The 27,153-nt window shown below is 38.1% G+C and overlaps 1 protein-coding gene across 6 annotated transcripts in view; it reads left to right on the forward strand.

The window, feature by feature from the left end:
- The window catches only part of MEGF11 (multiple EGF like domains 11), a 254,537-nt gene that overhangs the window by 65,010 nt on the left and 162,374 nt on the right, over positions 1-27,153 (forward strand). For all 6 annotated transcript variants that reach the window (XR_014934255.1, XM_015873314.3, XM_015873316.3 and 3 more), the window contains 4 exons: positions 5,689-5,803; positions 9,658-9,781; positions 12,200-12,301; positions 13,463-13,563. Coding sequence is in view for 5 of the 6 variants with exons in the window: in XM_015873314.3 (XP_015728800.1) it covers positions 9,669-9,781; positions 12,200-12,301; positions 13,463-13,563 (316 nt within the window). In the remaining variant the exon portion in view is untranslated. The remainder of the gene's footprint in view (positions 1-5,688; positions 5,804-9,657; positions 9,782-12,199; positions 12,302-13,462; positions 13,564-27,153) is intronic.

The following is a 27,153-nucleotide window of genomic DNA, read 5'->3' on the forward strand; positions in this document are numbered from 1 at the left end:
TCATTGGTGGGCGGTCAACAGTTGCATGTCAGAGTGAAGACTGCAGAGATATTCTGCTTCATGGACTTCATGAGACCTTAGATGGCATGGGAAGGGGCTTGGTGTATATCTGGCATGGAGTCAGGACTTTGCTAGGCCATAAACCTGACCTTATATTTTAATATGTCTCTTGGGCTTACGTTCCAGGCATACTGGCAGAGCAGAACTTGGAGTAGGTGCCTTGCTAACATGTGACCAGCCAGAGGGTGGTTATGAAGCAATAACTGTAGCATGCCTCCTTGTAGCAGCAACCAGTAGTAATTGCAAGGCCCTTGTTCTCAAACTATGATCTCTTCCACTACATCATCGTGTCCTACAGAGGGGCAGACCTGTTCAGCCTGTTGGATGGAAACGCTTATAGCTATTTCTAAGCACCTAAGTAATCAACTGGTTCTCAGATAAACAGATATGCACAAGCTCTGCAAATCAGATAAATTATGTAGGCTCCTAACTTGAAGCTTCAACATGATTGAACCAGATACCATTCCTTCAGTATTGATAGTGTTCCCTGTGCCCTGTAAGAAGCAGAGAGAAGTACAAAAGATTATTGCAGCTTCTGAGGAAACCTCTCCTATTTCAAGAAAAACTGGCAAGTTTTAAGTAGCCACTCTAATTTTTATGCCATTAGAAATCTAAAAATTGATTTAATGTTCATCTTATATTTACTGGACTTTGATAGAAAAAGTTATATTCTCTGTGGGCCAGTCAATATTTTTAATAGCTATGAAGCTAAAAAAAACTTTTAGATTAAGATTTCGAGAGGCTCAGAGGAAAATTGAATGGAGGAAAAGAACATCTGAGTGCTGTTGTAACAGAAAATGCCACAGAGAATAAAGTACTGGGAAAACCCAGAGGAGAGCAGATGAAGATATATGCTGTTGGACCAGTGGGGTTAGTAAAGGTATAAATGAAGAGGAGACAAGCATTACTTTCTTAGTGTCTTATGAAGAAACTGAAGATAAAAAGCTTTGCTCTGCCTGCAGCATGTCTTGAAAATACATGTTTAGTTTCAATGCTCATTTTATTCCAGTGTTCGGTTTCATTTTATTTGGATTGCTACCTTCAAAGTTCAAGGTATTCACCAACTTTAAAGCCAGATTGGAAAAACTGAATCTGGATTCTCAGCGCAGCTCCAAGGCTTGCAAATCAACCTTCTCTCATAAATACTGCACTGTTTCTGGAAAAGAAGAGATGGGCCTTTAAATGAAATACGAGATGTAGCATTGGGATGTAATAGCAGCGCTGTACATCACCAGCCATCAATCAGCGTTCCTTAATTCATGCCTGGCTCAGCTGTTCACTGTTCTTGGGACTTTTTTGCTGTTTGTTTCATTTTATTTTCTGCAGAGATAAATGAAGACAAAAAGAAGGGACCAATTGCTCTTGACAAATAGAAATAATTCTTTAAAATATAACCACAGAGGATATTCTACGTTTTCAAACCACTTCTTATTTTTTTTTACTTTCACAGCACTTTTCCAGAATCATACTTAATTTATTTCTCCGCATATATGTTGAACATTCTTATGTTTTATTTTTTGTTACTCTTATCAACTTCATATACATTCTTTAAATGTTATAAGAAAATTCTGTTGGAAGAAATGTTGTTTTTTTTTTTATTAAAATACTATTAGAATATTATTCATCTGGGCATGCATGTAACAGTTTGCTTCATTTATCCTGAGTGTTCTCGGGGCACGAGGCCTTTGTTGCTCTAATTGTCTAAGGAAGCATATGCTGCAGTATTTGGCGTGCTGAACTGGGTTGAGGTGGGTGGCTAAATGTAAGCAAGCCAACCTGAGTTCTCAGGAGAGCAGCTGTTAGATGTGTCTGCTTACTTTCCTCTTTCTCTTCAGAAGTAATGTATGTTAAGGAATACCCAAAATATGCATGTCATAGTGAATATAAATACACTGTTAAATCACTGGAGAATGTCACTCCCCATACAATTTCAGCAGCTTTAAAATTCCACTGTGCAGAAAGATGAGGATCTGCATGGGAAAACACTGCAGCATGGAGTGGCTTCCCCTGCCCTGTTCTTAGGAAACAGCCACGCGTTGACATCAGGGTAGGAGGGAATAAGAAGACAAATATGTGAAGTGGCTTTTTCTGCTTACCATTGTTTTAACTAAGGAGGCCCAGGGATGACTGCCCCAGGATTTTTTAGCATGCAAGAGGAATTTTCCTGTTGAAATACTGCAGGATACCTGAAATTTGCTTTTGAAGCCTGCCAGTTTCCTTTTGGCAAAAGGTGCTGCTAGGGTATCAGCCATTTCCCAGTCCTGTCTGACTGGCAGCGCTTGGACAGGGCTTAAGCTCTAGAAGGGACGCTGACATTTCAGTGGTCTTGAGTCTGGCATAACAACTAAAAGGGACAAATGTTCAAAGGGCCGGCTTCCAATTTTACACTGGTTGTTGAGGACAAGTACAAAATTATGGGCAGAAAATCACAGACAATATTTTTCCTAACTGACCTCTCTGAAAAGGAGCCAGCAATTATCTGGATGTGCGCACTATTTCAGCAATGTTTTTAGGTGTTGTTAATATAATATTTTCATTGTATTTCTGCTGGACTATTGATTATCAATTATGTAAGAGAAAGAAATTTAGGATTTTAATGAGCAGTAGCTTTTGGTGCTTGGGCTTTGCACGAGTGTGCATGTATATTGAATTTGTGTAGGTCCTGATGGAAGAGAATGTCAGTATTTGTGTGTTGATGTTGATGTGATCCAGCAGACTGGCAGTGTCAGCTGTGTAGGAACATACCTCGTCACTTCAGTATGTAATCATTTTTCAGCTTGCAGCATGCTTTTTCATCAAGCACCTGGTAGGTTGGTCAGTTCCCTTCTGTCTTTGGGAACTCATATGCCCTACATTTCACCTCAGCTTTCTGAGTATTTTGTTTAGAGCTGAAGCGCCTCTGTAGGCTTGGAGTTTACTGGATGCTGAATGCAGAACTTGGGTGAATTTTGAGCCACCCCATTCCAGCCTACTTTGCTCACCCTGAGTCTTTAGCAGTATGATTTGAACTTGCGTCTTCCATATCCTAAATGCATGCCCCAGCCTTTCCTTTATAAACATATTTCATCAGCCACAACTAAACTAGACCTGGGTAGCTTGGTACTTTGACCTGCTTTTCCTCCGAGAGCACTGCAGGAATAATCCTGAGCTTCCAAAAATAAAGTTGGGTAGATGAAGAAGTGCTTACTTCCTTATTTATTCCTGTTTTGCTCTCTAGCCAAGCTCCTGGTGACTCAAGAGGAGGTGAGCTTGTGAGAGCTTAGCAATGAAGCAGACTTTCAGACTCTGTAAGATGTGCATGTAACTGTAGTAATGTTTACTGTAGCAGTTAAAACTCATGCTGATATACCTTGAGGTTCTGAAATTTAAAGCAAATTAAGAAATCTTTATACTCAGTTGCTGTTAAAATCAACCCCCTACGCACTTTTGGAAAGTTGAGATGCTGTGATTCAAAGCATAGAAGGGAGACTCATCAGGGCACTTTATCAATTAAGGAGCCTGGTGTGTTTATCCAGTCCTTGAAAGAAAGGCTCTAAAGTTAGAGCCTGTCTTTGGATATTGAAGTGGTTCCCTTATTTGTACTGAATAGCCCCTTCTTCACTGCACAGTATGTGTGTTACTGAGGCTGAGCAAACGGGACTCAGGATACAGCTTTTTTAACTTCCCCTTAGTATCTTTTACTAGAAAGAGCTGAAACCTTTAAGTTTGCTTTTATTCATACTAATTAAAGAAAATACCATTTAGTTGTTCAGTTTGTTTCCATCACATGGAATTTTCATTCAGCTCCAGTTTAACCTTCATAGAGAGGGTAGAATAGTTATATGCTGAAATGTTAGGGTTCCTACTTACATTTGTTGTCACAACATGTGACAAGCCTGTATTCATTGTATGATCTTAAGTGCAAGGCAAGAAAGATTGTTTTTTTACATCTTGTCTATTTCTAGCTTGTACCATTGCTGGGCACAGGAGGCTGTGAAAGGAGCCCACTGGAAGGACAGCAGCTGTGCTGTCCTGGTCAGTTGTGTTTCTTCCCATGCCATTATTATCTCCAGGTGACAGGAGACTTTTGTCTGCAAATGGTATCAAAGATATTTGTGAATGGTAGTGACTGCTGTATCTACCATAGCTATTTCCAGCTGTTGAACTGCCTTCTTAACATTACAGGCAGAGATGCACCCCTGCCTCTAAGAGGATGGTGTGTGAGGAAGGCATGGGAAAGCCAAGTGTATGACTGACAGCGTGGTTTTTGTTGCACAAATATAGGCCCATGGTTCTGCACTGCATGTGAGAGATAATACCTAGTTCTCGGTACAGTGACTCCTAGAGGCTTAGATAGACCTGCTAATTGAAATGTCATCTGTTGTTAACCCAGGCAGATTCTCATCTGTTGTCTTCCTGAATTAATCATGTAAGATGTCATTAAAGGGAACCCAGCAAACCCAGGATGATGTTTCTTCCAACTCAACCACTTGAATTCCTCTGTGCTTGGATGATGAGAAGAATCACATTGCTGGTGTTTTCATATTGAGTACCTGATCTTTCCTGGAAGTGTTTATCTTCTTAAAACAACTTCAGTTTGTAATTAAAACCAAAACAAGGCATTGTCTTACAACAATATTTCTGTTGGTTATGGTGATGATTTTTAGGTGATTAGTGGGTTCGAGAGGCTTAGTTCTAAATGCTGTAACAGCCTGTTTCTTAGTGTACATGCTGAACACTTCATATTATTCATCCCTTACATGTTATCTTAAGTTATTAATCATAAGTGGAGACATCCAAAAATTCCTGATCAGTTTTGAAACTCACGGCCCCATTTAGCTTTCATAACAGCTTGTTTCTAACAAAATTTGATGTAGAGCCAAATGAAGTGTGTGTTTAAATGATCCCTTGCCTAAACTATCATGAAAATTTCAGATGGGATGAGAAGGAGGAATGCCTCAGAGGGCAGCTTGTTGGAAGCTTGTTACTAGTCAGAGACAAAAATAGTGTAATCAGCAAACTCTCAGTCACTTTAATGCTTCTTCAGTGAAATCCAACTTCTTGTTGTTTGCCTCCACTGTTCTCTTGAATTTTCTTTAATAGCTCATATAAAAATACTAGCATACATTTCAGTTTTGGTACACCTAGGTTTTCTATTTGGTAGAAGTTGTAATTGAGAAAAGAATTAGGGAAGCTCTTGATAAATGTGAACAGTCAGTGTGCCTTTATACAGGCTTCTTAAATTGTTAAAGTAAATAAATGTGCACCAGTAACATCTAGACAGGCTCTGGAAAGTTTGTCATCAAAACTTTTCAAAGAAGTGGAACTTCTCTGTTGGTATCTGGAAAAGAAAAAGTCTATATGTAAATAAAAGTTTGCTTCTATGGTTGGAAATGATTGGAAGCCAAGTCTGGAAGTCAATCATTTCTAACATAGAAGAAGCTGTCAAATGAAATTGAGGTGGCGGGCAGAAAAGCAAGGATGTGTTTTATTTAGAACATGGCTGCGATCAGAGATGTCACAGGACATTGTTGACACTAACACTGAAAATAAGTGTGTTGAAACTTCCATTTGAGCTGATTTGTTTTCAGTCTTCCAAACTCACTTTCTTTGACCCTGTTCTCTTTTTTTTTCTCATTGATTCCTCAGAGAGCCACTCAACTTCTGAAGAGCTTTCATCTGCTGTCCTGTTATGTGATGTGTCATTTTGTGCACTATTAGTCTGCAAAAATAGGAGCCATTAGGAATTTTTTGGCTCTTTGAGGTAAGACTTCTTAACATGGCTGTTTGTTAAATGCTTTGTTTCATCATGTTAACTGACTGTATAAACATTTTGACATGTAAAGGATGATCTTCACAAGTATAAAGAGATCTAAGAATATTGTGTACTACTGAAAGGCACTTCTGTAAAGATTTTCTCCAATTACAGCTGGACACCAAAGTCTTTGTTTACGTTTTTCAGAACTTCTTTTGTCCCAAACTAAGACAAAAGCACTAAGTTTAGAACTTCATCATGGAATGGAAATTCTGTTTGCATTTCAAGTCCAAGTCATGTTATGAAATACTTTATGACAGAAATGTCAAAATGAAATGTTTCATTACTATTTCCCCTGAACGGGAAATACTATAATTGTCATTTTTAGTTAAATTTTCTTATCTCAGCCAGAAAAGCAAAGGAGAAATTTAATCTGTATTCTTTTTACTTTTATTTATTATTATTATTATTATTATTATTATTATTATTATTATTATTATTATTATTATTATTATTATTATTATTATTATTATTTTCACTCAGCCACTTAAAATAAACCAGTCCCCTTTCACGAGAGCCTTATCAAAGCCAGGCCCTCATTACCAAGATGGTGTTTTAAGGAATGTTTGTTTCACCCTCAAAGATTCCTTCTGATATTATATTCTTTGCATTTAGGTCACAGTTCAGTGAGGTACCATCATCCTCTACTTGTGTTACATAAGCAGAGAAAGAGTATAACAACTTGTTTTTGTCCAAATTAGGAATTAAATGAGCATCTGCATCTTCTGATCTCTTTGCAGACTCCAGTGCAGGTCTTTGTAAAACGAATCTAGAGACAAATAAATCACGGGCTTGCAACCTACTGTTTTATTCTATAGCTAAGATTAGTGGGTTAGAAGGGAGAGTGAGTTTCCTTTCTTTGATGATGGAACCAGTGGCTTGTATCAATATTGTATCTGAAGTACTGAAATTCATTCCTAAAGAAGCAAGGCATGTGAAAATGGCTTAATGAGTAACAGATACCTAATCTAATCAGTTATAATTAACAGAGACTGAGACACTCATGAAAAATCACCAGATTATATTTTGGATGTAAAGACATCTTTTCTTGCCAAATTGCACCTCTTTGACTTATTTCACTGCTGAAAATAATACACAGACCTGGGGAGACAAAAAGTTAGAGTCTGTTTAAGGACTGCACAGAGGACCTACGTGTCATTTATTTTCTTGTTCAACTCAGGAGGCTGCCTGTCCTCAAGAGAGCGGCAGTAGCAGAGTCTGGAAATGTTCATATAATTTGGCAATAACTTTAATGAAGTTACAGCATTGTCCCTCTGGAATGCTGATGCTGCCTCCTTGGGGAATACATTCCAAACTTTAAATGCAGTGCAGGAATGTAGTTTATATTACAGCGAGCAATAAAAGCTGAAACAAAATCAGATTACGTGTCATTACTGGATTATTTTTTGATGTTAGTTTTTAAAATGCGTGTTCCTATTTTTAGAGTTTTATTTGGGAATTTGTAATAGCGACAATTCCATTTTGGCATAAGGCCTTTTCTATTAAAAGTGATCAAAGTGAAATATTTCATCTGAGTTAGAAAAAGAGACACTTGAGATAAATGAGGTTCTGCTGCATTTGGAGAGCTGGATGTTTCTGATATATGATCTGACTTACAGGGTTAGGAAATAAATTGTATGAAGTGGTTTGTCTATAAACAGATAATAAAATAGCATTATCATTAAAAGTTTGGAAAACAATCCTGAAAGTCTTTCAAATACATTCTAAACACATCCTGAGTGTTAGTAATCACTCCTAGGATGTTTGATTTAAAAGCTTAACCGATGCATTATTTACTTAAGAAAAAATTAAGATCTCTGACAATTATAAAATTGAAATGCAAGGCTGCTTTAGTTAAATAAGAAAAAGCTCGCTCTTCTTTGGTAGCAGGCAGGCTGTCCCTCTGCCTTTAGGTGAGGGTCAAACTGGGGCCCTTGATGTTCTTAAGCAGTTAACAAAATGAGCACAGGACTTGCTTTTGATTGAGGAAAAACCTCTCTTAAGGACTGCATTTCCTTAAGCAGGTAGCCTTGACTCCTCCTTTGACCACTACAGCTGATTGGAAGCATTCTCTTTTATTAGACTAATTTGTTCAGTGTTGCCATGTATCAAAAGTGTAAAGAATGAACAAAGGGGGTAAATTGCAACCTATAAATACAATACTCAGTAGAGCTTGTCCTCTGTAATTTGATGTTATTCAAATGGTAGCTAATATATTATGTCTTTTTAAGATAATTTTGTTAAAGCTCTGTCATTTTCTTGAGCCTGATACTTGATAGTTCACATATATTAGTACATGTAAATTTAAAAGAAACTTCAATGATACTTTCAAATAAGTTCTAAACTCTCCGGTTTTAAACATAGGATTTATTAGACTTTTGTTCCACGAGCACCTGCAGGTAAGCTGTTCAAGACGCTTCTCCATGGAGAATTAGAGTCTAGGACAAGTGTAGTGAATGTCTTTCTGATGAACAGAAGTATATATCATGTTCTTTTCTTGTCAGCCCTCATAATTTCCAGAGTAAGCTTTTGCATTGATGTTGTGAGGCTTTGAAACAGCTTGCATGAAGAGAATGGTCACTCACAGGCTTAAATTTAATTCATGAGGAACTTTAACATTAAATCATGTTAATTAACATTAATATGACTTATATGGCTTAAGACTATCTTTGGGTTTAGCAGAGCTCTAGGAATAATTTAAAAGATGAGCTATTACTCCCACTGGGAACTTGACTTCAAATCACTAAAGGCAGTGGGTGTCCTTGAACTAGCTAAGGAGGATTTGAGTCAGAAGGTGATTTCATATGAGGTTTCCTGGCTATCCTTCTGCAGTTCATTCTGCTTTGTGACGACTTCTTTATGCTGGGCTATATATCAGTGCCATGCAGAGCAAACCTCTTAACATTCCTTTTGCTGTTCTGGACCACGAAGCAATGAGCCGTGTGTTTTTAGATGATCGTATGAAGATTCAATCTATTTTTAGGTCAGTTTTGTTGCCAGGAATAACACTAATTTATGGGACTTTTGATTTGTATGGTGGGTTATGTGACAATGTAAATGCCTGTAATGGATATTCAAAAATATTTGTTACTGATTTAACAGATTATCATCGGTTAATCTACTAAATGCAGTTACAGTTAAAAGCAGCTTCTTATTTCCCATTTGTTTTGTTTTTGACTGATGTTACTGGAGACCTCTGAGCGTACACTACTGCTTTGGTTTCAAAGGCCCAGATGAGAATATGAAGGTTTATTTGTCTGCATTTAATAGATGAACTGAAACATGGTGAAGAGATGGCTCTTAATGAATTTTATGCAATCTATTTCCAGTTTCAACGCAAATATTATTATTTTGTGTTTAATGTTTTGTATAATGTGACCCAGTACTTTGGCCTCTGTCATTCTAAATAATCTTCCATCTAAAAGTTGAAAAGTGAATCAATTTTTCCTTCAGTCATGTAATAAGCATATGTCTCAGATCTAGTTTACTATATTGGCTCATGTTAAACCACGTTTAAATAAATCAAGGGAGCATTTGGATATTCTTCTATTTGCATGTAGGTTGATGGGAGAATAGATTGTTCTAATACCATAGATGTTTATTTTGTCAGTACTGATAGACAGCTATAAAAATATCAGTATCAGATATTCTTTGGAAGAGTTGTGGGTGCTCTCAGTAACATGGGTAGCTTAATCATCAAATTACATAGTATTTGGATTTGCACAAAAGCAAGAACAAAATAGCTTAGAAAGGAGTTTTCTCAGTATTCTCTCTAATGACCATACTTTCTTTTCTTTGTCTAGGTACAGCAGTGATGGATCAATTGCTCTTCTGGTGGATTCTAAAAGGGTTTTTTCTGTCTTTTCTGCTCAAAACTGCTCTGTCCCTAAACCCAGATGATCCGAATGTTTGTAGTCATTGGGAAAGGTAATCTAAAACATGGCAGTGTGTTGTTTGACTAGGCATTTCAGATGTGTACATTTAAAAGTCAAAATAAGAGCTAAATACTTCCCTGCCTCATAGAAAGTGGGTCTGTGAGACAGAAACAGCAATTGATTCCATACCTAGGGCAAATCCTTGTGTTGCCTATCTGCTTGACTGTACACTGTTCTTCCATAGCTTCAGCTACAGGACTGCACTAACCCTTTTTTCATGTGTCTAGAAGAGACCCAGTGAAATGATGACCTTGTTCTGTACTGCTTCTTTTCTGGCTGTTGCTGAGCAAAACTGTTATGGATTTTGACTAAGTTTTAAGCCCTTCCTGTTGCAACATGCAGGCTTATACAGCATGTCCTGAACTTTGTGACTTTATCTGCCAAATTCATGCCAGTATCAAAGAGCACCTTCATGAAAGCACCAAGAATTAAATGCTCTGGTAATTCTGTTATCTCTATTATTAGTGTCCTTATCCTAAAAGTGGATCTGTGCAAGACAGTTCTTATGTGTGCTCAGAAACCTGCTAGCTTTGATAGGGTTCATGTTCATGCAGGGTCTGTTTGAAGAGACTGAAGTTGCTGTGCTCTTAAGTTCAATTTGCTTTATTTTCTGTTCTGTTCTGTGGTTTAGTTCCACGTGGATGTGAATTACTGTACACTTTGTGAAAACAAGCCCCTTCATGAGCAAAAATGGAAGCATACTTTAATGCCTCTATGTTTCGATGTCAGAAGCTTTAACTAGAGAATTAACTGTTTGTAGGTAATGAAGCTGCAAAGTAAAGACCATGCATTTTGAGGAGTAGGATTTTGCAGTCTGTATTGTGAGGTGAAGTGTATTCAGAGCACAGGAATAAAATATTGATTCTGTCTGAAGAAAGTCAGCAACCTGGAGACCCAATCAAGGAGAAACAAAAATTAAATACCAAAATTGATTGGTTGTACTGACCAAGATGACTTTGTTACTTAGATGTTAATAAATCAAAGGGAAAAGACTGTTAGAGCAATAGTGGGATAACAAAGAAAGGATCATAAAATAATGATCAAGATTTTTGAGTGTGTTTTACATTAATAACAAACAATATAAATATTTTACATTTTGGCATTAGCATTCATATTAAGCTCTAGTGTCAAAGCCAACATACTGTGACAGAGGACAAAAGTAACATCTAGTTGAATCTTGGCTTGCCTAGAAAGGGCATGACAAGCAGGGCAATAATAGCCCAGTTGCTGATTTCAAACCAGTCAGACCCTCTAAGCCAATATTCTGGTATTCCCTTTAGGGTACAGTCTCACAGGGCTTAATCACATCAGCAGTCCCATTGATGGAAGGAAATCGCTTGGATGATTAAGACGATCGATACAGTGAATGACTTGGAGGGGTCTGATGGGTCTTGAACCTGCCTAGAAAGATTTTGGTGTGATTCTCTAAAGATCTGATAAAGCAAAGCTTGTTTTCAGATAGGAACCTGAGATTCTGAGTCCCTTAAGCAGTGTACACACATACTGCAGAGCAGTACAATATCCTGAAACGAGTAAGATGATTTGTGTTCCCAGGTCATGTGCCAATCCCAGAAATAAGTAATTAATTAATACAGTACCTGGTGCATAAATTGGCGACATTTGAGGAAGGAGATTGCTGAATTCTTAGTACTGTTGGAGCTCTGGGATTCCTTTTCACTTTGCCCAGTTTTGGCTAATGTCTGTTCATTTGTACAATCATGGATAATCACATATCTCAAAGAGTTCAAATCTAGATACCAGTTAACTCATGATCATACGGTCTTCAGTTAGTTCTGAACTTCTGTTACAGATTAAAAGGATTAAATTTGTGCATTTCAAAGGCTCTTGAGCCTCTTACAAATCATCCAATTTGACTGGTGCAACCAGCATTTGAAGTGAGTCTCCTTCATCAAAAAAATGAAGTGTAAGGGCCCCATCATGCTGGTAAAACACAGCAGTGCTTTGTTAATATGAGCTCTTATTATCACTGTTTAATACAAGCAAAAATTAACAATCTTAGACTGGTATGCAACTGAGACAGTTTAAAAGCATGATGCTTTTCTCTTTAAAAATATGTACTATCTAGTTAACCAAATGCCCCTTTCATCTTTTAAAACAAACGTGGACTTCAATAACATTTGTTTCTTTTCCAGAAGAGAGCGGTTTATTACTCAGACTGAAATCTCCATGCCTAGTTCACTTATAGAGCCCAAGTTAGAAGCATTTCCAAAGCTTTAAGTGAGAGCTATGGTTTAAGGAAACCGTTTCCCAGTTCTGGATAAGGCCTGAAATTTCTAAGACTATTGATTTAATTATTTCTCATACTGGAATTAGATGAGTAACATATTCAGGGAACTGAAGCTTTTCATGTTGCAATGAACAGTCTTTCACTTTCTTTCTTTGCTTCTAGCTATGCTGTGACAGTACAAGAATCCTATGCTCATCCTTTTGATCAGATCTATTATACAAGATGTACTGACATACTGAACTGGTTCAAGTGCACTAGACACAGGTAAGAGCTGATCCCCGGATATTTTAATTCTGACTTTTCATCTTTTCATAGATCTACTTATTTTCTCAAGCTTGGATGGTATTCTAGTATGTTTGTGTACTGAAAGATGTATTTGGTGCAACAACCATTTTTGGCATTCCACAACATTCTTTGAGGTACAGAGATTTTTGCTTGAAATGGAGATCAGTGGTCTTTTTTGGGGCCACTCACCCCGCCATATGATTGGAAAAAGCTATTACATGACCAAACTATAACTGTCCTTTCCAAGTCATCACTGCAGGTTTAGGTGTGTGGTAGGAAATAAGCACAGCTCTTAAATCTTGAAGAATTAGGCAGACTATTTTACACTGCTTAGTGTGATTTTGGTGTCATGATAGCACATCTGCATTTCGAACATGTGGTGTATGACTGTCTGATCACACTGTGTGGTCCATGAGCTCAGAACTGTGCTTCACCTTGGAAGAAGTGTGTTAGGAGACAAACTAGCACAACAGTATGTGTTGTTCTCAGGCTTCATTGCTGATGCTATGAGTAGCTCTAGAAAAGCTACAGAATGCTTCACTCCTTTCAGTATCTGTGCATTGCAGATTCTGGTAGGGAAAACATGCTTTAAATACTGAATTGGGATTACAGTGTCTTTTTTCAGGGCACCAAATCCTTGGAAGGATTGGAAAGTAGAAAAAAAAATCATTTTGGGTTAAATTCATATTTTATATAATCAAGAGCAGATTTCATTGCCATTATTTCTTGTCTAGCATGCTGACACGGTGGTCTCCCTAGAAAATTCTGTTTATTCCAACCTGGGCAGTTCTATGATTTTGTGATGATAGCTGACCTTGCTCATACACAGAAATGAATTGTTTATTGTTGAAGAAACTCCTTGCCCATAATTTGGTACTGGCACAGTGTTTTAAGATAGCAGTCCTAGGAAAGGCTGCAGTGATTGACTGTCGTGAGTACTGTGTTTATAATACAACTTATATTTCAAGTTTCAAAACAAGTATTGATCTTTTTTTTATTGTGGCTTTTAATATTGAAAGCTCTCATGCATTTTAAAATAATTATTGAATGCTATCCTTAGTATAATTTAACACAAATATAATTCCAACAGTGAGCATTGATTTTCAATATTGTCAAATGGCTTTCTGTCTTGCAATTCAGAATAAGTTATAAAACGGCGTATCGAAGAGGACTAAGAACGATGTATCGGCGCAGATCTCAGTGCTGTCCCGGATATTATGAAAGTGGAGACTACTGTATACGTATGTACATAGATTTGATTGAGATGTGTTAATTAGAAGTACTGTTTTGGTGGCAGTGCAGACAACTTACAGATGTGTTGCAGTAGTTATACTGGGGGCTGATCTTGAGAGCTGCTCAGAACCTTCAGGTCTCACTGGTTTCAGTCAGAACTGCAGGTAGAGGGCATTTCCACTATGTGCATTTCAGGCACCTCAGTAAACTTTTTGCTGAAATCATTGGGGATAAAGTTAATCTTAAATTCCTAAGTGCTTTCCTGATTCAGACCTTACTTTGGGGAGTAATTTATCTAAGTATGCACTAATGTTAAAGGATTAGCAGAGCCGAGAATGCTCTGAGGGATGAACTATTGCATGGTTTAAGAGGCAAAAAGTTAGCACTTCTTAACTTCCAAAGTTCTTACTTTAGCTAAGAGCAGTTAAAAGTTGTGGTATTTCTTATGGTTCCTGAGGATAATTCTACTCTGTACAAAGCTTCACAAAAATCAGAAAAGCATTGTTCTGATTACACTGCATAAGTAAATAAAAACCTTGGAGTCTATTAGGTCAGTCTGAGAGTGACAAAAGAAAAAATGAATCTTTGTTAATTAAAAATGTTGTTTCCATTCAGGGTGGATTTGGAGGGGATCTCTTGTCTTCATCTTGTTAGAGGGGGATTATGACACAAGAAAAACGAAAGTTTTTTATAAGTATCAGAATGCAAGTTTTATAGATGGGCTTAAACAGATTGCTGCAAAAGTAATGCCTCCTATTTATTTCCATGGAAACTACAGCAGATACTTATATTGTACTCGTATGGTAGTATTAAGCACCTCAAAAACGTGAACAAGCCCTAATGTCATTTTGAATTACCGTTAAGGCAATCAATTAATGAAAAGGGGCTTTGAATTGTGCAAAATTACCAGTTCTTGGTAATTCATAAGGCATTGGAATTACTGTTATTTTGCAGACAGAGGAATAATTTGATCTTTCAAAACGCAGAGTACTGTGACTCAACTGCTATAAAACACTTAAAGGAGCCCAAGGCCTTTGCTGAAATCCCCCTTCTGCTAAATATGCACTTACCTTTAAATTTCCCAAGTGTCTGTATCATTTCAGCAGCTATTGCACACACTATTATTACCAACTTGAACCTTGTATCTCAAAACCCCATCTTGCACAGATCATATTTATTTTTACTTTTCTCTCTGCAATCTATTGATTGATTTTTATTTATTTATTTTAATTGCCTACCCAACAAGAGTAAAACTCTACAGACTTTCTGAGAAGGCTCACAGGATATTAAAAATAATTTTAAAAGCTTTTTTTTTCCTCAGGAATAATACTGAAAAAGTTCCTTTACTGCTGTTGGCTGGCATATACTGGACACCAAGGGTTTGCTAATGCAGAATACTGAGTTTTCTGATCAGACCAGGTATTTTGTATTAGAGTGCAGACAACACCTACATCCTCTCTGTTATTCACATGCACAAAAATCAGATTCTTAAATTTCATTATCTTCATGTTTATAGACAGAGTTCATGTCAGGGACGTTCTCTATTTATTCTCCTTCCTGGAAGATCTGATCAGTATGTGTGGCTGAGAGGGAAATAAAAGAAGATCTCCATCATGATTAGTTGTAAATACTTGGTCTTGTTGTTTTAATACCACAATAAGCCACAGTAACAAAAAAACCCTCAAGACTTTCTGGCCCTGCAGCCAGGAGTTTGAAAGCACAATAGTGTTTAGCTGAAGTGATCCTTTTCCCATCTCGTCCCTTTGTTTCAAGCACATCATAAGCTTGTCCCTTACAGTTATGGGGCAACATGGTTTGGAGTTGAGAGTGCTTCCAGTAAGCCCCACTGACAAGCGAAAGGAACCTTCAGCCCTGCAGGGAAAGTTCTCCTTGCTCAGTCAGTTCTTTAAAATCTATTCCATTAGCAATCATGGAAGCCACTACAACATGAGGAAGAGAGTACATCCCGCAGTGAGTCTGATGATCAAAAGAAAGTTTTGATTAAAAAACAGTGTGTAGATTAAAGGCTAATTGGTTCTTCTTTCATTAATATCAGCCCTTATTTCTTGCAGAAGTTAAATAGCTTTGTAATTAACAATGACATGTTTAGACTATTGAAGGCTGGGTTTAAATCTCTATTAATGACTCCTTCTTGGATTTTAAAGCGGGCTTTCAGCTACAGTTTTGATCTTTTCCTTTTTCATTTACTGTTTTTTAAAGGAATGTTAGTGATACGTTTTTTCTTCTTTGTCCTCCTGTTGGGACTTTTTAAATGGCTTAGGTCTAATATAATTCAGATCAGAGACAAAGAAGGAATTATTCACTCCAGGAATAGTGAGGTACTGGTGTAGGATGCCCAGAGAAGGTGTGAATGCTTCATCCCCGGAAGCATTCAGGACCAGGTTGGATGCAGCCATGGGCAGCCTGGTGTAGTGAGAGGTGTGCCTGCCCATGGCAGGAGGGCTGGACTAGCTGATACCTAAAGGCCTCTTCCAACCCAGGCCTTTCTGTGACTCTATGATTGCCTTTATTTGTATCTTCATATGCTTCTGCCTTCAAAAATGTGGAATTTGGACAAAAGATGAAATCGTTGAAGTTTTTGACTGATACGCTACACATCTATCCTGAACTACTTAGGGTGAAGAGCCTTGCAGTATGAAATTGTCTTCTTTGTGCCTACAAAAGGCTTGGAATATTTTTGTGCTGTGATGGTATTCAAAACTGTCACCTGACGAGTACTAAAAACACCCATCTGCTTTTTCCCATTGGTATCTTAGGAATGCTTGCCACCATCCCGATGGTTTTGCAGAACAATTCCATATCTATGGATGTGCTTGTACATGACACAGCTTTCCACTGAACTGTCCCTGAAAACAAATAGCACACAGAGGGCAGTAAATCAGAGTAACCGTGATTTACTACACTTTGTTTGCTAAGGTAAGCTTTTGGCAGAGCAAATGCATAAACTGCAGAAAATCTTTTTTTAAAACAACCTCAGAGTCCAACTACCCTTCAAGGCTCTTGTACAGATATTTTAGGATTATGTTGTCTCAATTAGTATCGGTGATATAACATCTCTAAATGCTTTTCTGCTCAGAGAATGAAAACAAAACCCACAAGGAAGCACTGCAGGGATATCACGTGGCTCTTTCATGATTTTGCTCTTTGAGTAGATCATAACCGACTACTTCCCTTTAAGAATATGTCATGTGGAAAGAGCCCCTCTGTACTAAATGGATGGCTTTTTGTCTGAGAGACCAGTGCTTTTTTCAGTCTACCCCATTTAATCTTATTCTTGCTCTGCAGATTATATAAAAGAGAAGTTTATGCTAGCTAACAAAAGGTCAGAGACCTGAGGATGGGGAAGAAGGGAAAAAAAGCATCTGCTAATCTCTGATTTTTTTTGACAGGGAAGAAAAAAGCACCCGCCAAGTGGAAAGTTGAGAATTCACTTTTTTTTTTTTTTTTTTTTTTTTTTTTAAGATTGATACATTTTCATTTTTAAGAGTTTTATTTGTCATTCTCAGACCTTCCTCTTTCCTTCTAGTATATAAATCTACGCGATGTGACAGGATTTAATAAATATAAGATTAGTGATTTAACAATCTCATTTGCTGTCATTTACCTGTCATTCAAAGCTGACAGTATTCGGTAGAGTTATAAATTGACCATTTCATGGTTCTTTCCCTTCTTGACCAAGGTGTTATTGATCTCAGATTGTTTCTCAACATTCAGGTTTCCACCTTACAATTGCCACAACCGTCATTAAGGGCTCTTTGACTTTGACAAATCTTTGTGTAGAGGAGTTCTCAGTCTCAGTGATTGAATCTCAATTTCTCACCTACTGTGGTAGTTCACCGAGACCAGGGGTGTAAGGACGTTGTTAAATTTGCTTGTAGTTATTAGGCCAACTTTCCAGCTAATTCATGTCTGACGCCTTTCATAAATTTCAAAAACAAATGAAGAGTGTTGTTGTAATGTCTGGTTAGTGGGATTATGCAAATATGGGACCTGATCCCTTTCAGATGACGTTTCATAATTTCTGTCTGCAGTGTACAGCGTATGCTTTATATTGTAGCAATGTGAACATTCACATTCACTCAGGACTCAAATCATATTTACAAGGTTGCATGTCTAGTGTAGTTTTTGTGATCTCTGAAAAGGCTGCCTTGTTGGAGCCATATGGCTGCGCTGTTAAACATCTGTACCATAGAAGTAACAATTCCAAAGCTTCCTGCCATCTGGATGAATTACAATGCTTGCAATTCAATGCATATGCTGCAACAACACACCGGCACTGCAGTCAAGTATACTTAAGATGAAAAGAAAAATAATAGCTTATGTGATCAGTGCGAAAGTTGTACAGTCGTAGGAAATGTCGAATCAGCATCTTAAGCTTCCTGAATATTCATAATGTTTGTGCGCATGTCAGGTTTGTTGGTTATTTTCACTTTATGAGGCAGTGGCTCATTAACATTTTGGAAGAAATGTCCACCCCCGCTCCTCTCCTTCTCGCCTCACCTTTAAATTCCTTTTGGCCATCATTCCTGTAACTTGAAAATTTATTATTGGAAATCAGCTGGACTTAAGAAATACATTTTTCTTATCTTTATGGAGATGCATTAAAGCTGGTGCTTGTGCTTTCTGTAAAAGCCTTACTGCTACATTATTCAAGTACAGCATTCTGTACATCAATAATGCAACATAAATTAAGGGCAAATGATATGGAAGTACATAGATACTTTGTATCAGGGGACATTCTCTCTTCTTTCTGATTTGAGATGTATGAATGCGGGAAAATGGTGTGGAAGACCATTCTGCATAGTGTTATTAATTATAAAATTGAATTGAAAGCAGGAGGCACTCTGAAATCTCTCCTTTTATATACATTTGAGCTGATTCTGTATGTTTGGGGTTTTTTTCAGAGAAGAATATGGGGAAAATTTGGATCTCGTGTTCCTGTCTGAGGGGAAATTTGCACAGGAATTATTAGATTCAGCTCCAGGTCATGGTAGTGGTAGCAGCAGGATCAGCAGCCTTACCACTGTGTGGTGGCTGGGAGGAATCCCTGTTTTCTGTTGAAGGAGCAGGTGGGTTGATTAGAAAGCAACAGAAGGAGCATACAGCAGAACTGTCCACACTCAGCATGTGCTGCCATACTGCAGACCCAGGGGCTATGTACCATGGCTCTGCAAACATTAGAGGCCTTTGCTTATTCATTCTGAACATCCTGGGAGACTGGTGTATGTGAAGAGGAAGAGGGAGACTCACCATGTTAGTAGATCTGTTCATCTTGTGGCCTAGAGACACTTGGGTTGCTATCCAGCCTAGAGAAAACAGGAAGACCTCTTTAATGGGAAGGTGAAAAAATCAATTCTCATCTCCCATCCATCATTTTGTATTTGCAGTCAGCTTCTGATGGATTTGCAAAGATGCTGGTGGAGCGTAGTAATGAAATAAGGGCAGGACTTCTGGAAGAAATGCAGTAGAGGCAGGAGAAACAAAATGTTCATGCAGGGAAATGAGAACAGCATAAAGGCAGAAAGGAAAGTGTGCTGAAGCTATATAATGTCTCCAGGGGCTTAATAAATATGAGAGGAAAAGTTATGCAGGCATTATACTTAGAAAAAGATCCAGACTGTTGCTAGAGTAGCAGTAGAAAAGGTTTTCTGGCTGCTATGGGCAATCTCAGTTTGATTGATATAAAAGGGTGCAGGGAATATACAGAAGGAGGCTCTGGGTCTGGGTTACTCAGTAGTATTCATGCTAATGGTTTAGATGCCTGGAAGCTTCAGCTGGATTGGAGAAAAAGGACATAAGAATCACAGGTACAAATTCATTGTTGAATTCAAAAAACTATGCCGCATTAAGTTTTGTGCTTCCATTTGTCCACTTCTAGCAAAGACAGGTTGAGCTCCAGCTGCTGTAAATTCAGCACAGATCCATTGTGTGGAAGCAGACATCCTCAGTTACTTCATTGTCTCTGTTCCCTTTCAAAAACCCTTCCTCCTCCTCCTGCTTTAATGAACTTCAGTGTTGCTAATGTTAGTTTGCACTCACTTAGAATGGTGTGGAGGGCACTGCTTCTAATCGACAGGGGCTCAAACCTTCCTTTGGGGTTTGCCCATTCTCTTGGCCACAGATGCCCTAAATATGTCAGCCTGTGAAGGCAGGAAGGACTGTTTGGCTAGCTGGGTGCAGTTACTGTAGTTCAGCTGTTCCCCATCTCCTCCATGACAGGAATGAGGATGGCAGGAAGCACTTCACTGATGGAATTTGGACCAAGAACTGCCCCTCAGGCCTAGGTGTTCTGCTTTCAGAATCTTCCTGTGCATAACATGTACATCTCTCTCTCGTGAACTTTTGAAGTATCTGTAGCTATTGTTTCTTCATCGCAGCCCCTTCTAAAAATGCAAGTGATGTTCACTTTAGGAATTCTATATGAGCTACCATTTGAAACCATACCAAGTTAGTTGAATTTATTAATGCTGGTTTCTTAAATGTTGGGAATGGCTTTACTAGGTGGGTGATTAGGAAGTTGCAGTTCTCCTTGTTCCCAGTCAGCTTTGTCATGTGTGGCATGTGATCTGTGTCTCGTGGTAGGATAACCATACAATATTCCATGGACTTCCTGGCATTTGTGCAGCTGCATCCATTTCTGATGAATATCTGATAGCCTATAAACATAGGCCAGGAACTATGTAGGTTAGTGCAAGTTGATGGTACTGTTACGAAGAAAGTCTTCACAAGTTGTAGAAAGTAATCACATATGGTAAAATAAATAAATAAATAAAGCTTGCGACTGCAACATATATCATCCAAAGCCAATGTGTTAAAAATATTAAGATGCCAGATTATGCACATGTGGGACTTTAGAGGTAACTTCTTCCTACTGAAATGGTATTTTTCCATGAGGAGCCTGCCTTTCAGCGGTGATGAATGATGCAGTTTCCTTCAACTTAGAGCTGAGAAGAGTGGGTATACACCATTTCTGAGTAGTGTTAACACCTCAACAACAATAAATGTCAGCTGTCACTGTTGAATTAACAGCTTATCTGCAGGCTGAGTTGTGCTTTTGTATGGATGCACATGGATGTGCTAATTCTTTCTGTAACTTTGTACAGCAATGCAACTTCCTGAGACATTTGCATGAGGAATTCTAGTGAAGTGGGTGAATAACGAAGTAAAACAGCATAAATTCTGCATGGGGAAATAAATAAATAAATAAAAGTGTTACAATGAAAGGGCTGGTGGTGAACTCAGGGTGCTCAAAGTACACATTAGGTGGTAGTGTTCAGTTTGCAAGAGAGTCAGCTGGCAAGTCAATGTTTGGTTCTGGTTCTCACCAAAATAAGATGATGATGTTGGATGATAGATCTGATAACACTTCATAATCCAGATTATTAATCAAACATCAAAATGGTTTATCAGAGAGAGAGAGCTCTTCTAACCAAGATCCAGCCACAGCTACTTCCTCTGGTGCCCAGATACTCTTTGACTGTATTTGTAGACATCTATTTTTCTTTCTGTAACAGGATTATAGCATCCCACTTTATATTTGTGTATTGTTGCACATGCTTTTCACTTCAATAAATGTGTTTAAGGCTCCTCAGGGAATTTTTTCATGAAACTCCAGACCATTGCAGATATGATCGTGAGGCATTTTTAAATAATTTATCATCAGTATTTGTAACACAAGTATTTGCTTCTGCAAAACTTGCTCTCTGGTGCAGTAAGTCAAGAGACATCTTCAATCTATTTAATCCCAAAGCCTTCCTTCTTTTTGTCAGGATTTTTCTTTTCGGAATACTATGATTTACTTGTATTGCTGTAATGCTTAGAAATGTGTGCAATATCACTAAAAGAAAGTCTTCTTTGAAAAAGCTTACAACTTAAGTATGTAAATTGAATCAAATATAGAGACCTTTTCAGGATGAGAAATAACGAAGTGTGTATGAAGCACAACTCCTTCTAGTAAAGTATCCTTATAGTAAAGAGTGGGCAGCTCGGAAGAGCTTCTGGCTGTGTAGGTAAGAATTTTTTATTATCTATGCCTGTCTTCCATTCTCAGGCAGCAGTATGAATCACAAGAAGGGAGAGTGTATTTTGCCATACCCCATTAGAAGATTTCTCTAGACAGTTAGACATTACTAAGAAGATGGACTGAGTCTAACTCACTTGACTTCCTGCAACCCAGGGTTGTTTACAGAAAGTTTGAACTAGTGGCTTCAGAGAAGAATCAGTCTCCATAGTTATACAATAATTTGTTCCTGGGGTCTTTTTTTGCAGTTCTTTCAATAAGTTGCTATGAAACACATTACTGTGGTTCCTTTTGAAATGTGAAAAAAGTGAAAAGTGTTTGCATTTAAATATTCTATGCCCGGTAATGTTAGCGTTGCTCATACATTAACATGATCTTCAAACAGAATATACTTCTATTCTTGATTTCATCAGGGTGACCTTCATTTTCAGAGTGTAGCTTGATATGAAATGAAATCTGAAATGCATTGGCCCTCTAGGGCCCGTGCCATAAAACTGCCTGGTCTCAATGACAGGTTTGCCTTTAGAAATTTGTCCATATTCATCCTATTTTTGTGAGAAAGAAAGAAAAGGATTTTTTGTTGATTGTTTGATGAAATTTGGAGTAAGAATGAAGAAGGAATTTGTGTGGAAAAATCAATGGTTTATTCAATGTGCTATAGACTAACATTCATCTGGGGGGATTGGTGTGATTTTCTTTTACTTGTTGTTGTATTGCTCAGCAAAGGTTGCTCGAAGTATCACACAGTCCAGACGTCTTGATCTATTTTTGATCCATTAGGAAAAATGTTTTTGATGCACCCATTCTCAGTCTTACACACAGCACATATTCTCATCTCTGGAAATCAATCAGCAGTGAAGTTGTCTCATTTACTGACAGAAAATGAAATTTTCTTGGCGTAAGGCCCATATTTCAGGGCAAGTTGGTTATTGGAGAATGATGGACAAATACCTTTTGATTGCATTCAGTTTTGGTGAAGTGAGGTCTACCAAATCATGGAGAGAAAATGAAAGACAGTGCCTAGGAGTAGATGTTAATATTTCTACGTTACTTGGAGAAAGACTGTAGTGCTGTTATGTTACTGAGGGTGCAATATAAAGCACAATTTGAGCAATAAAAAGCACACATTTGCATGAAGTTTGCTGGTTGGATGAATCAAGTTCCAGTAGAAAATTAACTTGTGAAAATGTGTTTTCTACAAATTGCTGGGAAGAACTGGTCAATTTACCTAAAAAATGGAAGGAGTGGACAGGGAATGCAGGAAGGGAAAGGCTTTCCTGGGTCATAGATCCTGCTCTGCTGATTCAGGATCTCTCTTAACCTCATTAACAGTTTGAACCAGTGGTAATGATTGTTTTGCCTGCAATGAGGCAATGGGAAATCATTTACTAGAAGAAGTTAAATGCTGAAAATTATCCCACAGAATAATATTGTATTAAAATATTGATTAGAAGAATTGATCTCAGCATAAGTCTTTTCCCCCAACATGGCAGAAATCAGTGATTGTTTCTAGTTGAAGCAGTGGCAGAAAATGCATAAAATCAGTCTAAGGCCTGAAATAATCAACAATTATCAATAGTTAATTGATCTCCTAGGTGTTCTTTATATGCTGAGGTCCAATTTCTGTTGTGGCAGTGAGAAAGACTGAGCCCTAGACATGGTGGGTAGTTTGAGAGCATGACTTACCTTAGTGCAGTCAAGAGTTAACTTAAAGGTAGAATTTCTCTCTTCACCCTACCATTCCAGCCTGGTTGCTTGTATCTCCTGATCCCCATGAAGCTCAAGGAGGGGGAACAGCAAATATCTCTGTGTGGACTGTCATATCTCATTTCGATGTGAGGTCTTGCCTTTGTCTTAGACCCTAGCCATGTATGTGTTGAAATGAGGCATCAGAATCACAGAGTTATAGGGGTTGGAAGGGACCTCTAGAGATCACGTATTCCAAAGATGTTTTGCCTTCGTTGCAGAATTTGGTTAGGTTCTTAAACTTCACTTCTTAGTGTCTTTGCCCACATTCCACTTTCCAGTGCTTCATTGTTATTTTGTCTGCAGACCTATGGATTAGTGTTGCTTTTACCCAGCCTTGCAAGCTGTCCCTTTAGCAGGGCAGGTGCGCTTCAAAGCTTAGAGTCCTGCAGTGCTTTCCCACAACCCCCTTTTTATGCTTGCAAGTGTTGCAGAGCTCTTCTGTTGTTCGCAGGGCCAAAGATACAAAGTAGTTCAGCTTACTGACCCCAGTTCTTCTCTTCTGACATTTGCTGCTATTAGCAGGCTACTTTTCAGTTCTCATTCAGACATTATTAAATGGTAAGTACTGTCTCCCATTCCCTTTCTGTATCAGAGCAAGTGAAACCTATGGGGCATCCAGATGACACAAAGAGTCTGTTAAATGTGTGGTTCCCGTTGACCTCTCCCTTTGCAGGGCTCTAACTTTCTCTATTACTGTCACTGGTGCTATTTTATGGTCACTGATGTTATGCCATTCCTTTCCCAGGGATGTTCTGTTACAGCTCCACTGTTTTTTGGGCCCAACCAAACTACAGTTCTAAAAGTGCTCCACTAGTTTTGGTTTTCTTGAGGCACATGGAAGTAGAGGCAGTCTTTGTTCTACTCTGACCTTCCCTCCTCACAGTATACTTCCCTAGCTACTCCCTAGAGAAAGGCCTACTGCAGGCAATAGTTGCAGCATGGACTAAAGTGAATTCTCCTCAATGCCAGGTCATCCAGTAATCAGTAAAATGTGAGTAGTCTTTCTGTGAAGTAGCAGTGTCTGAAATATGCAATCTGGCTGAAATTATTTCAGGATCTATAAACTTGCTTGTGTCATCTGCCTGAAACACTCAACCATGACAAGAGTATCAGAGTCCCTGTTTTAACCTTCTCATTAGAGCCACAGATTTCCATTTGTCTAGTAATAGAAAATATGGGCTGAAACTGATGTAAGTTTTGTGATTATTAACAAATCTTCACCTCCCAGCAGATTCATGTGGGGAGATTTACTGGTATTTTGTCAACGATGACAGTGACGTATGTCAGTTTCTGCCCATGAGAGAAGACAAAATCCTCAAAATGTATGTCCTCAATTCTTTTACTTTAGCCATTCACAAGTCATCTCTGGCACTGAGCACTCCATAAGCTTTGGCAGAGTGTCCAGACTGAGGATAACACAACATAGCTGCTCTCTTGAACAGATCGATATCTCACTACAGCAATGCTCAGAGCCTCCCCATCTCCTGAACAAGAAAGACCATAGATTCGATTTGGATTGCATAAATATGTAGTCTCTGACTCCAAATCTGCCAAAAAATATAATAGCATTACAGCTACTGGAAAAGGAGTTGATCTTATGACCCATTGCTGTTATATGATCTACATCAATTTCATCTTTCCTTTGCTTACATTGGTCTCCTTGTTTTTGTATTTTTTTTATTGGCGCTGTCATTAGGTACCAAGGAGATGAAAAATAGAGGTTACTATACACTGAAATAATAAATTCCTCAAAGCTAAGCAGGTTTTGACATCTTTTTATGTCTTCGTCTATTGGGGTTGCTAATCCTGCCTTAAATTGTTATCCAAGGTGATAAATTAATAAATGAATCCTGAGTGGTAACCACAGAAATAAACATGAAGCAATACAGAGAACAATTATCCCACTTTGTTAAAAAGAATTATCCAGGAAGCAATCTAATCAGCATGATTCCTGATAGAAAGTCACTGATTTGAAGAGAGAATCTTCCGTTCCACAAATAAGCAGTAATCTAAAAATAAGGGAAACCTACCTAGATGCATTAGCTGTAGTCATCCTTCTTCTGCTATCAAACCTTACTTTTCTAAGCACATCCTATGAGAATCCAGCCAAAAGCTGACTACAGGCTTATCTAATGAAGCTAATATCTTAGACTCCACACAACCTGGATTCAGGCCAGTGCGTTAAAGTGGAAGCACCAGAATGGCCCTGAGTGAACAGATTCGTAATGGATAAGGGGCAAACATCCTTTTTCATCTTCTTTGACCTCTCTGTATTATCTGAAACTGCTGGCCATGAGGTAACTGCTATTTCACCTGACAGAATTGGTCTTTCCCCTAAAAATGGCACTAGAGACAAGAAGAATGTGCTACAATGGCCCAAACTGTTCCTGGGACACATACTAAATTGTGAAGGAAAACATCGCTTCTTCCATTAAATGTCTGCTTTGTGGAGTCCAACAACCATCAAACTGGTATATAAAAATATAAAATATAAAATACAGAAGTTATATTTTTGGACAAGCTAAAAAAAAAACAAAACTTACCCAAGCTAAAACACTCAATACTTCATCCACTGCAATGAAACTCTTATCTATCTGCACTTCCACTCCTGACAAGAGCCTAAGGTGACAATTGTAGCAGGTGTTAGCTGTGTTACTTGAGTATGAGAAGTCAGCATGTTGGTGAAGTAGTGATGAGCAGGGCATAACAGGGTGTGTAAAACAGGGTTAAGCAAGAGAATTAAACCCTTCAGTCATAGGTTGAGTCCACACAAAGGAATGCAGCACAGAAGAGGACAGAATAGCTCTGGATCCCCGGGCTGTGGCTGCTTTTGTCTGGGAGAAACTCCCTGTGGTGCCACTTCAAGTAGCGCTGCAATGAAAGCTTTCTCTAGGCAGAAGAGGCTGCCCCACTTAGCACTGCTTACTGCGTACTTTCACAGATTGGGGACATAGACATCTAATATACAGAGTCCAAATTCAGGAAAACAATTAAAAAATAAGTGCTAGTGTTAGAGAAATCTGTGTAGTCATTTCAGGTTTGAAAGGAGTTTAATCTTTAGGTCTATTTCTCTGAGTATTGACCTTATGTATTAAAACAACAACAACACTGTTTATAATTATACAGGAGGTGATAAGCATCAAATGAATTGTTATAGAAGCCTTTTGTCGACTTTTTTCCATGATAAGGAGCAGTTGCTGTGTGACCTTGAATATGGTCAAATAACTCATGCTAAACGCATTGCTGCAAAGATGGCATTTTGGCAGGGCTTTGATGTAGGTCATTTTATTACCAGGCTGAATCAAACTACAAACTGATCTTAAACTCATGCCAAGAATGCTAATAATAAATTGATCAATGAGGTGCTGGTTTGTTCAGGAGAATTGGTCAAGGGAAAATGCAGACATAAAAAGTCTGGAATTCCAAAAGATGAGCTGCTTGGGCTTTCATACTGGAAGGAATTATATTCCTTGCATTAGTAGAAGTTTTCTTTACTCCAGGGGCCTTTAGCTGTATGTTGAGTAGGGCAGTACCAAAAAGTATATATACTTATCTTTATTTTTCTTGACCTTTATATGCAAGTAATTTTTATAGTTCCATTAACTAGTAAGATCATTTGCAAGCCACTGTACAAAGTGTATTATGAAGAATGCCTTGGGGACCATTGTATCCTATTATGCTGAATGTTAATAGAATGAAAAATTAATTTAAACTCTAAAGATTAGAGCAAGACAAGACTCCCTTTTTATATGGGAAATTTCAAATTTTATTTGCCGTGGTAAAATATAGAGTGATACCCAAATGTGAC

Source organism: Coturnix japonica, chromosome 14, assembly GCF_054131305.1.
Source record: "Coturnix japonica strain WE chromosome 14, WE-NBRP24, whole genome shotgun sequence".
Taxonomy (NCBI): Eukaryota; Metazoa; Chordata; class Aves; order Galliformes; family Phasianidae; genus Coturnix; species Coturnix japonica.